At 38.9% G+C, this 15,570-nt stretch overlaps 1 protein-coding gene across 1 annotated transcript in view; it reads right to left on the bottom strand.

The window, feature by feature from the left end:
• The window catches only part of LOC110452830, a gene marked incomplete at its 3' end in the record, with an annotated part of 17,168 nt that extends 2,818 nt beyond the window's left edge, over positions 1-14,350 (bottom strand). Inside the window, exons 1-3 of the mRNA XM_021501525.1 lie at positions 14,280-14,350; positions 3,464-3,534; positions 3,056-3,094 (exon numbers count right to left, since the gene is read on the bottom strand). Coding sequence (XP_021357200.1) covers positions 3,056-3,094; positions 3,464-3,534; positions 14,280-14,313 — 144 coding nt within the window. The remainder of the gene's footprint in view (positions 1-3,055; positions 3,095-3,463; positions 3,535-14,279) is intronic.
• Between the last annotated feature and the right edge of the window lie 1,220 nt (positions 14,351-15,570).

Here is a 15,570-nt window from a genome sequence, read left to right as displayed (position 1 = left end):
TATAGACCTACTGACACATATGTTACAGACCTACTGATATGAGTCACAGCACACATAAACATTTCAGACATTTGTAACGAACCTGTGCTCCGTCGCAAGATCACTCACTTCAAACGCTATCAGTTTCACGCGTCTCGCATCCACCATTCCTCAGTTTCTGACGACATGTCAAATAACGAGGATGTTATAAAATCTACCGACTGTTGTCAGGTTCCCATACAATCAACAAATAAATTCACGCCTGGATTCTTCACAAAATGAGCAAAGAGAAAAGTTCGAATTAACTTCCAAAAATAAAGCTGTGTCATTCAAATAGATCGTAAATACCATACAAAAACAGTTCAATGCTTAATTATATGCATGGTCTAGAAAATAAAATTGGCCAAAGACATTGAGTTGTACAATGTAATAAATAAATTCACAAACGTTTCTCTTTTTTATACGCGTGTAGTTTGTCATTGCATATATGCACTTTATGTAAACATTTGAAAAGGGATATTCGTCTCGTGAATATTCCTTTTTACAAAAAGGTTTGTCCCATGGTTGAGGGAAGGTGTTTAGCCACGTACCATCTTTACCGGTCACATTCCGAATTTATTCATATTATCATTGTTGACATTTAATTGTAAATGTATGACGGGAGAAGGCTGTGATAAATTGTAAAAAATTGTGCCCCATTCCTTGTTCAATTTTATTGGCAACAAATATATGTTTAAAGCTAAATAAATTTAAATTCTGAATATTGGCAAGTGTGCAATTAACTTCTTATGATGAATAATTATTGTTCAATAAGTTTGAATACGGACTTAAAAATCATATTACTTGGTTTCATAGTGCGGTAAGAAGTTGCAGTTGCCTGAAGGCCCGTCTCTGGGGGCCCCTTTGAAAACCGTTTCATCTCGCTCACACCACTTGTGTTTACTGCCTAGTCAGGTGACATTATCGGCGCTATTTTTAGCCGGGCTTTCCCGAACAATTCAAGTGGTCAAACTGGACATTTGAAACGGACTACGAATATGGGGATAGCGAGGTAACATAAGTGGAAGTGCAAACAATACATACATTCATTAAAAAAAAATATTGCTCTTCACGTGATGTCCCTTTAATATATATATTTATTACCGTTTGTTGTTACTTCATTGTGAACACATTTTGTACACATTTTGTTACTATAGACAGTACCTGTACCTGGTATCATGAGAGACTTTTTGCCTTGTATCATTAGATATTTTTGAAATCTCTCAATTGTAACATTATAGACTTATGGTGAAATAGGCAGATTTCTCACCAGACCAGAATTCCAAGGCTGACCGAGAGATCTCGCTCAAAAGGCCATGCTGGAGTACAGCCACTGGTTGTAACTTGATATTACTAATCAATACAAAGTAAAAGAATTGGTCTAGGAAAATAGCTGTGAAATATTCTTAACTTTATAAAAAGCGTAAAAGAAAATATCATGAGAAACAAGCTTTCTGTTAATATATCATTGTAGTTTGATTATTAAGTAGTTGTAATAAATGTAGTTCAACTAACTTGTTGAATGTTGGTAAGGTAATGAACATAGAAATCTCCTCTTATCAGTTTCTCTATCACATCACACGAAATCCCTCTATTCGGCCTGTCTGGTTTATAATAATAGTAATAATTCGACGTTCTTATATAACGCTTTATCACAACCTAGTTCATAGGTCGTCTCAAAGCGGTTTAACTGCTTATATTGTCATTTAAAGTGTTATATATATCCGATTCTTTGAGAAAAAACCTTGACATAGTTAATTTATTTACGAGGTTAATCGAATACATTAACGCAATCTAATACCATTTACAGATAAGATTTGGAGCCTCATCGATGATGATATGTCACGAAATGAACCTCGTATTTAAATGCAGCAGTTTGTTTCTAAAGAGAAAAAACATAATCGAGCTTTGCACGCCAAAATTTACTTAACAAATTTCCTCAACAAACAAACGCGCCATCCAAAAAACACCAATGTTTGTCAACAAATCAAAAATTAACATCGAAGTTTGAAGATATTCGACGAGTTCAAAATAATTGATAGACAAATCGTACTTACCCTGTCCAAATTGTTTGCATAAGAAGTATATCAACATATTTAAAAATATAAGCACTAAAGTTCACATCAAGTTAAATTCTTAATAAAATTTTGTGTTATTGTTACTGATGTATACTGATCTACCACACCTGTTAAGCAATGATAATAACAGATATTATAATAATAATAATATACCACATTTGATATAGCGCCTTATCTAGCTAGCATAAGCCACTCTAAAGCGCTTTATTCCTTATATTAACTGATAAGTACAATTGCTGACAGTGTGCATAAATTGTACGCTATTTTAATAAATTACTGTCCATGAGTACAAATAAATATCATGACAATGTGTGACAAGTTCGTTACAAAACAATGAGAATTGTAGTTAAACATTCTTACAAGTAGGCAATTGTTTAAAGCTATTCCAATATATTTAGAGACCAATACAATGATGTTGAAATCAATGACCCCTAGGGTCAATATAAATCAATTGCAGTCTTAGTGTAAGTGTTCGTGTTTTAGGCCAAACTGTCTACATTAAGTATTACATGTAGCCAGATAGATTAACCTTTTGAAATCGAACAGTTTAAATGAAATTGATATTCAGTAAAGTGAGAACTTGGCATATTATGAAATTTTTACGTGAGATAATAAAGGTAAACAACTATACTGCATATTATTCCTTATGACCTAACCAAACACTAGATCTATCCTGTGTACATATATATATAACTGGCTTATACATTGTATCTACCTATCTGAATATATTACATCTTCAACTTGCATGCAGTATATGTTTGAAATGTATGTGTTTTCTATATGGAAAGGGCTTTTATAGACGACGCCTGTGCCAAATCCTATTGTTAATTGAAGAAATAAAATAATTTTGAAATGAAACATTATTCATGCTGAGATTTTTCTCATTATTGTGATCCCATGAAACATTCAGAACAATATATCATGTCGTGAGTATACCTCAACATTTATTATTTACTTACCGAGGGATCACTTCCAGGGACGTAGTGGGTACAGTTCTCCTTTAAAACAAACCATATAATTGATTTACAATGTAGAATCATTGTTTAAAACATGTCACAGAGCAGATCATCGTTTTGTAATTTTGTTTTTTATATTTTTATAATAAAATAGATTTATATTTAATATGAAGAAGTTGAAGAAACATGCTGAAGCTGTAATGGTTGTTGAATAAATTACATTCCAAATGTGATTTCTTCAGTTGCTGAAAACAATATTACTAATCCTCCTACATTGTCCAGCCTTATTCCATTTAAAACATAAATGAAGGAATAACCCTATTGTCGCAGATCAAAATATCATGACGTGAGCTGCATAAGGCCTAAACGTTATTGTCATCTATTATCTTTGATTTGGTACATGTAACTCACCTTGTCTTGCGATGAGACGATGGGTGTTATGAAGAAGAACAATACCAATACCCGACGAAGCATCTCCATGACTAAAGAAGAAAATCATAAGCTACTAAATATCTGGTTGGAAACAGTCTACTTTATAAATATGTAACAAAACCATGTCGTTAAGATTTGATTATCTCATTTCGTCACTCTTGCGAATTTCAATATAGATAAACTGTTGGTTTTACCCAATCGATGTCCATTTGGATTCGACTTAGAAAACAGTGTTTAATGAAAACTAAACAGATTACATTATAACAAAGTCATGTCCCTACCACACCCTCCAATGTTTGTACACCAGCAATACATTAATGTCATGTATTAGGTCGTATCAGCTGTAGTTGATTTATTAGATGAAACAACATAATTACCATAATTAAATTATTACATTTTTTATATAGTTTCATTTATACAACAATTGTGTTCACTTTTAAAGTGGAGCGAAGATATACATGTACAATAGTATGTCACCTTTCTTCTTTGTAATGCGATAACCCAGATAAAGCTATTATGCATGGGGGTACCAGTAATATATATCAAAGACTGGAGCTGAACATCTCATACAATATATAAACACAGATATAACAGATGTTACAAAAGACGTATTTGTGGATCCAGCAATTTAAAATACATACCTGTATATATTAACAGCTAAGTGTCCACGATATACATACATAGTCAAACATGTGTGAATATTCTATTTTGAGCGTTTGGGATTCCCATTTACCTATTTTTAGAGAACGTCAACGTTTACGCATACTTTTAACAGATTGATTAAATAAACCCAACATACCGGGTAAATTGATGGTGCCAGGTGAAACGAATCACGTGTCCAACACTGTATATATCACTGTACATATCACTACGTTACGGAATAAACAAATCACACTTATACACTCTCTATCATTGAACAATAGCAATACTCCCGCGAGGTCGATGATATATACACAATTGGTTTTCCGTTGTGGTATGTCATGTGTTCTATAGAAAGAACAAGGTGTGCTGATCTATTTAGCAATACTACGTTTACATATATTAAGACCATTATCATTTATCATATAGCGCAACACACATACAACGCATATCTTTATAATATAGAAATATTAAAATATCACTTTGTAAATATTTCATGGCCAAATATGTCACACTTGTTATTTGAACATTACATATGTTATCACGTTTATAATATGTGTAACCATATCGCAACATTGTGTTTATCTGTTAACCTTTTTCACATACTCTGGCTTATTAAAATATTTACAGTCCCAATCGATATCAAACCGACATAGGAAAACAATAGGTAGCCCCATGCATCAAATGGCTTGACATCCACGTTAAGAATATAGAGCACTGTCGTCGGATTAGTGCCACTATTAACGGTATTAACTAACTCCTAAGTTGTCCTCTTTACACTCTTATTGATTCCCTAAACATATGGAAACGGAGGACACATCACTCGGACATACTTACCCAATGTAAACACAACGGAGATTAACCCTATGGCAGATCGACCGTTTCCCGGTCCATCTTTCAATCGGAAGGTTCAACTATTGTTTAGATAATATAGTCTGGAATATGGTACTCAACCGATAACCCCTCAATACGTTATATTTTTAAAATGGATTTTTGAATAAGACAAATCAGATGTTTTGATATAATGAGTTTATTGGAACAACATACATGGCCATTTTCATCCCATACAGATGTAACCGGCCTAGTGGATATATTCAATACAACTATGTATATCTTACTGCAATACGGAGAACTGCTATATATAGTACTTTCAGATATTATTTACACACATATATGAAACTCTGTGTCATTTAACGGAAGTAATACTGACACAAATCTGGATTATGGGTAGGAGTGTATTTCGATGAGACATATATAGAAACCAGGTTTTCCTTTAATAATTCGTATCGCAGCGTCGTATGGTCTATAGTAAGAATATGGTTTGCAGTTGTATTTGTAATTACGGGGGTTTGTAGGGTTCCTTGCCGACGTGGAGATTCTCAGATATAACCAAGCCAGGATTTGAGGTTCAACATTTTATTCGTCCGGGAGTTTCATCCCTGTAAATCATTAAAATATACACATAAGACACATACATTTCGTATCGAACGCATTTGACTAGAATAACGCAATACACAATACACACGTACATTGATTGTAACATTCCACACCACACGTTTTCCAAACGACCAGACTATAACTGGACAATACATAATTGACGAGATAATTTACACAATGGCTTACGCAATAATATATAAATGTGGTTTACACTATAATGGTACGTTCTCTATTTATAAATATATAAACTAGCATTCTAGTGAGAATAAATACATACGCTCTACTAAATGACAAAAATATTGACCACGCCCATCGGCGAAAATATAAAGGTAAATTAGAAATAGTCAGAAAATAATAATTTCAAGAATAAATAATACTTTACTTCTAATTCTATACTAGTTCCGAATATATAAAAAGTATTATTCTAGCCTATAAAATAAACAGAACAGTGACCTACCTAGTATGTGGTACCTGGGATAGACTCCGTTCATGATGCTCATAGGGCAGATTGAGATGATCGATGTATTCAATATGGAAGGTATCGATGAAATGGGCAGATAGAAAGTTCAGAGGTAGCGAAGAAAACTTTAGGGCGGGAAAAATGCACGCAATGCGACAGATGTCATGGGTCATTGGTCAAGTTGTCAAACTAGTTTACAAAAGACATACACAACATACACAATACGTCACATAGACCACACACGTATACACATCTAAAAACGAAAGTAGCGATGACGTGATACGGCGACTTCGGTAGTGAAAACGCGGCACGGATAACGGAATGAAAGAACAAAATACGGATTAGAATATAGATAATGAAATCGTAAATTATATTGTTACTAAAGAACTCATATTCAGTATGTTCCCACTGAGTATGTACTTATTCAAATAATTATGAATATCAAAATAACAAGGGTGCTACATACACCCCCCTGTTGAGAGAAATGTTGCCCCCAACATATGTATTATGAGGACAAGGTTATCTATATATGAAAAATGAAACAATGTAAAACATAATATGATAAATTCAAAAACTACTAAAAAAAATGTCAAGATAGGACACTGGCGGTTTCAGTACTGGATTACTCGACCACAAATTTGATGATAGCCGCTAACAGTCTTTCTGCACCCGGCACGAAAAGTCCTTCCGGGGCAAGTGACCTCAGATACTCCGCCTTACTCTACGAATTCCATTGAACGGTTCCCTCCGTCACCATAACGAAGTCGTCGAACCGTGATGGTTGTCGCCGCTCCCTTCCAGATCTCCGTAAAACCGGTGATCCCACAATTGGCTCAACATCTACGGCTCCGTCTTCGTCAGCCCCCTTACCACTGGCCTCAGATTCCTCTATCTCGGACTCGTTGTCCTCAGATTCGGATCCGGCAGTGGATCCCACCACGGTCGACTCATGGTCAGCATTCTCAGGTTCACCGCCATCAACACACTCCGGAGCATTGTGCAAAACCTGTATTCTTTGAGGCACCGGCATCCATTGTTCCCCTTCTCAATCGCTATTCACTGTCCTCGCTTTCTGTCCTTTCATCCACAGATGGGGTCTGTGGGGGCAGAGGGTGGACCCTGAGTCGGGGTCTTGGTGTCGGTCGAGGTTTCGGGTTGGGTGGTATCGACTCGTCTGGAATAATAGTAGGGTCTAAGTACCCTATCGGTAACAGTAGATTACGATGCAGTGTTCGCTTCCTACCATCTCCACTCTCTTTCCTTACTACAAACACTGGCATGTCTGAATTGGGCTACTCCAACACAACGTACACATCCTTTTCCCATTTGTCGGAGAGCTTGTATTTGCCATCAAAAGCGACAATCAACACACTGTCCCCGGTGGAAACACAGGCACCACGTATACGCTTGTCGTAGCCATCCTTCTGTTGTTGCTGGGAATGTAATGCTTTCGAAGTAGCTATGTCATACGACTCTTGAAGACGCGTCCTCAGCTCCCCTACATACTTCGTAGACGACACCGTCTCCTTGCTTTCTCTACTGATGTCGAAGGCCAAGTCTATCGGAAAACGAGGTTCTCGTCCGTACATCAAATAAAAGGTTGAGAAGCCGGTAGTGTCGTTTCTCGTAGCGTTGTAGGCATGTACGAGCGTGGCGACGTACGCTTTCCAATCTTTCTTTTGCTCGTGTTTCAGTGTCCCTAACATGCTCAACACGGTCCTATTAAACCTCTCGCATTGCCCGTGTCCCTGTGGGTGATACGGTGTTGTCCTTGAATGGTCAATCCGTGCGAGTTTGTAGAGATCTTTCATAAGATTACATGAAAGTTTGCGCTTTGATCAGAGTGTGTCCTATTCGGCATCCCGTAATGGACAACAAAATGATTGAAAAATGCGTCCGCTGTTGTTTTGGAGGTCTGGTTCTTGGTAGGTATTGCCACAGCATATCTAGTAAAATGATCTGTGATGACGAGAATGTGCTGAAAGTTCCCTTTCGATGGTTCCAATGTCAAAAAATCCATGTTGACTAGTTCAAGGGGCTGTGTGGTAGTGATCGATACCAACGGTGCTCTCTCATTCGTCAGGGATTTCCTCCGTAAACATCGTGGACATCCTGCGACCCACTTCTCGATATCAACAGTCATTGTTGGCCAATAAAACCTATCCCTGCACAATGCTGTGGTTCGGCTGATACCCAGGTGTCCCATATTGTTGTGTAGGCTATTAAGTACAAAGGTGACGAATTCCTGCGGTATAACTAGCTGTAACTTCACCTTTCCATCCACTTGAGCTTCTCTGTACAGTATTCCTCGTTTAACTTTGAGGGAGTCGAATTGACGATACAAGTTGGGACTCCAGGTAGCGGCTGACACGGCAGCTTTCACCGGTTTGCAGCCACTCGAGACAAAATCGAGGCATGGGCCAAGGACGAGGTCCCTCATTTGTGACTTCCTCAAGTCGCGATGATCCATGTCGAAGTTGCCCTCGTCATCACCAGCTGATGATGACGGTAGGGTGGTCGCGTTCCAATGTAGGCTCTACATGTGTGGCTGTGCATGGCACATCTGGCAGACCGCTGCCACCGAATCACGTCCGATTGTCAAATTCCCAAATTCGCATTTGTCTGGTATCCGTGACAATACGTCGGCATCAACGTTCGATTTCCCGGGTCGATACTTGATGTTGAAGTTGTAAGCTGACAGGGCGGCTAACCATCGATGTCCGGTCGCGTCCAACTTGGCGCTGGTCAATACGTATGTCAACGGGTTATTGTCCGTGAGCACTGTGAACTGATGATGGTACAAATAATCGCTGAACTTCTCCGTAACTGCCCACTTCATGGCCAGAAATTCAAGTTTATGCGCCGGGTAGTTTCGCTCTGACCGGGAGAGTCCACGACTAGCATAAGCGATCACTTTCATGCCCTCCTCATGCTGTTGATACAGCACAGCGCCTAAACCCTGATGACTGACATCTGTGTGTAGTTCAAACGGCTTCTCATAGTCTGGGTAGGCCAAGATTGGGGGTGAAGACAACGCGTCCTTGAGTATCGCGAATGCCGTCTCTTGCTCCTTTCCCCATATCCACTCCTTCTTCCCAGATCCCTTGGTCTTTCCTTTTTTCGGTTTAGGCATAAGGTCAGTAAGCGGTCGTGCTATCTTCGAAAAGTTGCGAATAAACTTTCGATAGTATCCGGCGAAACCTAGGAACCGTCGTACATCTTCAGGGTTAGTAGGTATCTTCCAGGTTCTAATTTTCTCGACCTTCTCCGGATCAGCCTCGATTCCATCCTCACTCACGACAAAGCCCAGATACTTGACCCTTCGCTGAAAGAAGTTACATTTCTTTGGCGACAATTTTATTCCATGCTGCCCGAATCTGTCCAGCACTCGGTCGAGTTTCTCCAGATGCTGCTCAAACGTATTGGAGAATATAATTACGTCATCCAAGTATATGAAGCAGTCCACCATATGGAGCTCACCGATGCACTGTTCCATAAGGCGCTGGTAAGTAGCAGGGGCATTCGCAAGACCGAAAGGCAATAGGTTGTACTCGTAGAACCCGAGGGGGCCAACTGTAAAAACTGTTCTCTCTTTGTGTTGTTTCTCGACATCAACTTGATGGTATCCGCTCTTCATGTCAAGTAAAGAGAAGGACTTGGCTCCAGAGAGTGAGTCTAAAAAATTTTCAATCCTGGGAAGAGCGTATGAGTCCTTGATCGTCCTCTGATTTAGCTGTCGATAATCGATGCACATCCTTAATTTACCATCTTTCTTCCTGGCTAATACCACACCGGATGCCCAAGGTGAGTATAATTTCCGTTTAACTCCACATGCCAAAAGCTGTTGCAGGTGGTCGCGGACTTCCTGTACCATTCCTGGGGGCACTCAGCGATGGCGTTGTTTGAAAGGACGGTCCTTATCAAGTTCTATTCGGTGTTTGATGTCCCGATTGTGTCCTAAGTCAAGTTCTCCCTTGGAAAATACATCCAGGTATCTCCCCAATACCTCTTTTCCTCTAAATAGGTATATGTCATCCAAGACTGGCGAAAATGTCGCTTGATCCAATACGTTCGACTCAATTGAATTGTCTATGTCCATTTCCTTAGGATTAAGGTTGTTCGCAACAGCGACTGGTTGTATCTCACAAACCAATTCGCGTGGCGGTACGACAACAGTTCGAGTGGTGACGTTCGCTACGTTGACGTTGACCATCCCGTTATGTTGATACTTGTACGTAAATACAGCCGGTGAAATGTCTAAGTCCTCCGTTAAGACTGAACCGGGCGTAGCATGAATAAGTGCGCATACATCGGGGTAAGGCAGTTCCTTAGCAACCTTGCAGCAAATAGTGACTTGTCGATTAGGCGGTATTGTGATATTCCCACGTTCCGAACTACGTAGTAACGCTAGACAGTTGCTGTTGTGTTGAAGCTGTTTTTCCTGTAGCGAGATACAGCGGAAAGACATGTACCACGGTGTAGTAAAGGGTGCCTCCTGTAGATATCTTGGACCAAACCACTCTTTACATCGCTGCATGAAGTGGGCAAGTATGTTGGTTCCTAGAAGTACAGGTACTCGTCGATTAAAATTATAATCTTGTATGACGAGTAGTAGACAGTTTCCATCGTCTCCTTCCCTCTTTATCCTGTCAACTATGACATTAACCTCTATATATCCCAAGTAGGGTAGCAGATCTCCACCAGCAACTTCAATCTTAAGTGCTCCATCCTTAAGTGGGTGTAATGGTATATGATCGAGGTGTTTACGGTAGAAGGTTTCTCCAACGCTTGATACCGTAGCCCCAGTATCCAACAATGCCTTAGCCTGGAGTCCCTAAATAAAAATATCCTCAATGTTGCACTCCCCTGACAGACCAGGTGGTCCCTCACCTGTCTCCAATAATTCCATCCCAATATTACGAGGTTGCTGTGGGTCACGACCTGTGGGTAACCTCTGTCCACAGGTCTTGTTCAGTTTAAATGACCCCCTAAGATGGTCGATCCGTACACGGCATCCCAGTTGTAAATGACCGTACTGTCCACATCAATAACTTTGCGGTTCATCCTGGTAATTCTGTTGTGTCGGATCCCTGTATTGTTGACTGTTGTAGGGTTGTTGTTGTTGTTGGGGGTTCCTATATCACTATCCATTCCCCGATCGGTTATTTCCCCGATATTCCCCGTTTCGACCATTACCATATGTTCCACCGTTGTTTCCACCATAGTTTCCACCATAATGTCCACCATTGTTTCCGTTTCCACAATTCGCTCCACCATTGTTTTTATTGTTTCCACTATTTCCACCATTTCTCCGTCCATTTTTATGGTTGCCACCTTTATTCTTAGCTTCCTCCAGTTTATCAAATCTAGTGGACATTTGCTTCATCATCTGCTTGAGTTCCTCAATATCTGAACTTCCACTAGCTTCTGACATCATCTTTACATTGGCGGTCTCCCTTTTTGTAGATTCCTCAGGTTCCAATCCACGGCTGAATTAAATTCGTCTTAGTGCCTGTCTAAGTTGGTCAAAATCCTTAATGGAGTCAAACTTATGGCCGCTGACGTCCTTAAGTGCTGGCAATAATCCTTCATAAAATACCGATCGTAACATTGCAACCGCTTTGATAGGTGTGCAACCTCCTCTTTCTGTCGCCTTAGACAAGATATCCTCCAAGCGCATTCCCCCCGATGTAACGGACTCACACTCCTTCTGTTTTGCACCGTAGAACGCGCCAAATAGCTTCTCGTCCGATTCATTGCGGTCATATACCGACTCCATTTTCTCCAGTATACTGTATAGTTCGGCATGGGTCCGAGTCGCATGAGGACGCTTTTCGGCTCGCCTTTCAATGAAGTCCGTACTGCCTCGCAAATACTTTGCTTTGAATGGGTTTCCTCCAGCATGTGGCATTTGACCTCGTATTTCCACTGGACATATGTAACGTCACCCTACGAAGTGGGTGGATCGCCAGAAAATGTAGACAGTCTAGGCCGGGTCGAGCTCTGTTTCATGTATGTCGCTAAGAAACCTAAGGCCTTTGCAGTACTGGTGTCTAGCTTTTCCTCCGGTTTCTCCTCGCCGGTATCCTGTTGGGACGCGTAGGTCAAAACCCACTGTTTCAATTCGGTGGCATCCTTCGCCTTCGGTACAACTTTCATTTCCTTAGAGGCTTGGAGTAGGGCTTCAACCTCCGCCGCTTCATCACCCGTAAGTGGCATGGTGCACGATGCATAACGAAATCAATAAATCGAGGTAAAAAAATAATACAAGATCCACGTATGTAACTGGATTATTAAACTATTTTTTACCAATACATTCTGGCGTTGTGGCAAAAATCCTCAAGTTGAGTTATCGTCGATTTCTAAATTACGAAACAAAATGTCAGAAGTATCGAGATCCAAAATTAATTAAACTAAAGTTTCTAAAGTGCCGCGTTAAAAAAAATCCAAATCCGAAGACGTAATCCAAAATCCAACGTAAATCCATGGCGAGTCGTATTCGAAAATCAAAACTTAACTAAGCCAACTACCAAAAATTCAAAAGTCGGTCAGCTTCCAAGATCCAAGTATATTAATTAATTATCAAGTGTATAATCAAATTAAAATAACTTGTCAACAATCCGAAAATGACGATTTACGGAAAAAATTATATCGGCGTACCGCGACAAAATATCGTTTTTTTCGACAAAATATCGTTCGCAACCAAATATCGATGCAAATAAAAATTTACAAAGTATACGGTAAGTGATGTGGCGTTATAAAATTTAACAAAACTTTCAAAGTCAAGTTTTCAGCTTATCGCACCGAATAACAAAGTAACGCAAAGTTTATCGCGCACGAGTAAATATACAAAATTCGCAAAGTAAATATGCATACGCAGCAGTTTTTGAACGGCTGAAAACACAAGTAAATATATATCAAACACAAAACATAAATTCACACAAAGTCAAACAAACAAATGTCACATGTCAAGTCAAATGCTTGGGCAGATGCGCAGTAAACAGTCAAGTAATTTAGAATAGAAAAGCAATTGAAATTCACTAGAAGAGAAGATGATCGAAGTATACAGTGTAAAGTGTAATTGTAAAGTGAAAGTCTAAAAATCTTTCAAAAAAAAAATAAAAAAATCAAAATCAAAACATCAGAATTATCTAAAGTCTGAGTGTATCTAAGCCTGGTATGAAAAAAAAATACAAAATAAATCCTAGCAGTGTAAACTATTTAATGGCAAGTACCAAATCACAATTCTAATCACAAAAATCTAACAATCAAACCCGGAAGTATAAATTGACAATACCAAGGTCAGGGTCACACAAAATCAATACCTAAAAATATCAGTGAACACACATTTCAACAACACATTCAGATGATTCCGATCAAAATTGGTCCAGTAGTACAAATGATAAAGTTAAATGTTCAATTTAGTAGACTGCAAACCGAAAGTTAATGTCACTTCGTAGTTCTGACTACATACCGTTCTTCTGCAGCATTTCATCTAGAATATGTACATGTCCAGAGAAACGAATTCACAAACACAAACAGTCACAAACACACGTGTTAACGGACATCTGACTCCGCGGGGTCTCACAACGATACGTCTAGAGGGTATCCCGGGGGCGGCGCGTTCGATTAGAACCGATGTTCCCTGTTCCCGTCATCCCAATATCCCAGTATGGCTAATGTAGTCTCATTCTCCGTTGTTTTTCCGCCTGGCAATCAAGTTGGGCGCCATTGTAATTACGGGGGTTTGTAGGGTTCCTTGCCGACGTGGAGATTCTCAGATATAACCAAGCCAGGATTTGAGGTTCAACATTTTATTCGTCCGGGAGTTACACATAAGACACATACATTTCGTATCGAACGCATTTGACTAGAATAACGCAATACACAATACACACGTACATTGATTGTAACATTCCACACCACACGTTTTCCAAACGACCAGACTATAACTGGACAATACATAATTGACGAGATAATTTACACAATGGCTTACGCAATAATATATAAATGTATAATGGTACGTTCTCCATTTATAAATATATAAACTAGAATTCTTGTGCGAATAAATACATACGCTCTACTAAATGACAAAAATATTGACCACGCCCATCGGCGTAAATATAAATGTAAATTAGAAATAGTCAGAAAATGATAATTTCAAGAATAAATAATACTTCACTTCTAATATTCTGTACTAGTTCCGAATATATAAAAAGTATCATTCTAGCCTATAAAATAAACAGAACATTGACCTACCTAGTATGTGGTACCTGGGATAGACTCCGTTCATGATGTTAATAATGTAGATTGAAATGATGTGATCGATGTGTTCAGTATGGAAGGTATCGATGAAATGGACAGATGGAAAGTTCAGAGGTAGCGAAGAAAACTTTAGGTCGGGAAAGATGCACGCAATGCGACAGATGTCATAGGTCATTGGTCAAGTTGTCAAACTAGTTTACAAAAGACATACACAACATACACAATACGTCACATAGATCACATACGTATACACATCTAAATACGAAAGTATCGATGACGTGATACGGCGACTTCGGTAGTGAAAACGCGGCACGGATAACGGAATGAAAGAACAAAATACGGATTAAAATATAAATAATGAAATCGTAAATTATATTGTTACTAAAGAATATTAAATACTGATGTTCTAACGCCTTGTTTTATCTTTGGTGCTCACACCCTGGTATCTTGTATCCTTGTGCTCCGACGCCCAGGTAAATTGTATCCTTAGGTGCTGACACCCTATCATATCCTTGGGTGCTGACGCCCCGGGAAATTATTTCTGTGGGTGCTGACATCCTGCTATATCTTTGGGTGTTGACGCACTAGTAAATTATATCCTTTTGGTGCTGACGTCCGGCTATGTCTTTGGGTAATGACGTCCTGATTTGTTATATCTTTTGGTGCTGACTCCATGGTAAAAAATATCCTTGGGTGCTGACGCCTTGTTATATTACATTCCTGACGCAGTGGTATATCATGTACTTGTTTGTTGTCACTCTGGTTTATTATATTTGAATGTGTTATTAAGGACTATAGCATCTTTCTTTATGTTGACACTGTGGTGTGTATTGTAGACTTTGTGTTTAAGCTGAGTTATAGTATACCCTTGTGTGTTGACGCTGAGGTATGATTTCTTCTGTATTGATGTTGTGATATATAATGTTGCCCCTGTGGTAAATTTCCTCATTTGTCAATGCGCTCGTACATATTATTACTGTGTGCTGACGCTATAATAAATGTTTATGTTATTCATGTGTGTTGACATTATGGTATAGTGTATCCTTGTGACTTTATGCTGTGGTTTATCCCATCCTTTGTGTGTTGAAGTGGTGATATATGACATGGCTGTGTTTTGAAGTATTGGTATATTTTATATTTGTGTGTTGACGTTGTGATTTATGACATTGTTGTGTGTGTGGCATATCTAATAATTTTGTGTTAACGTTGTGATATATTACATCGCCGTGTTTTGAAATTGTCATGTTTTATAATTGTGTGTCGATATCGCTATGTTTTGAAGTTT

Source organism: Mizuhopecten yessoensis, unplaced genomic scaffold (genome assembly GCF_002113885.1).
Source record: "Mizuhopecten yessoensis strain PY_sf001 unplaced genomic scaffold, ASM211388v2 scaffold6911, whole genome shotgun sequence".
NCBI classification, from domain to species: Eukaryota; Metazoa; Mollusca; class Bivalvia; order Pectinida; family Pectinidae; genus Mizuhopecten; species Mizuhopecten yessoensis.
This window is presented reverse-complemented; position numbering and strand designations above follow the sequence as displayed.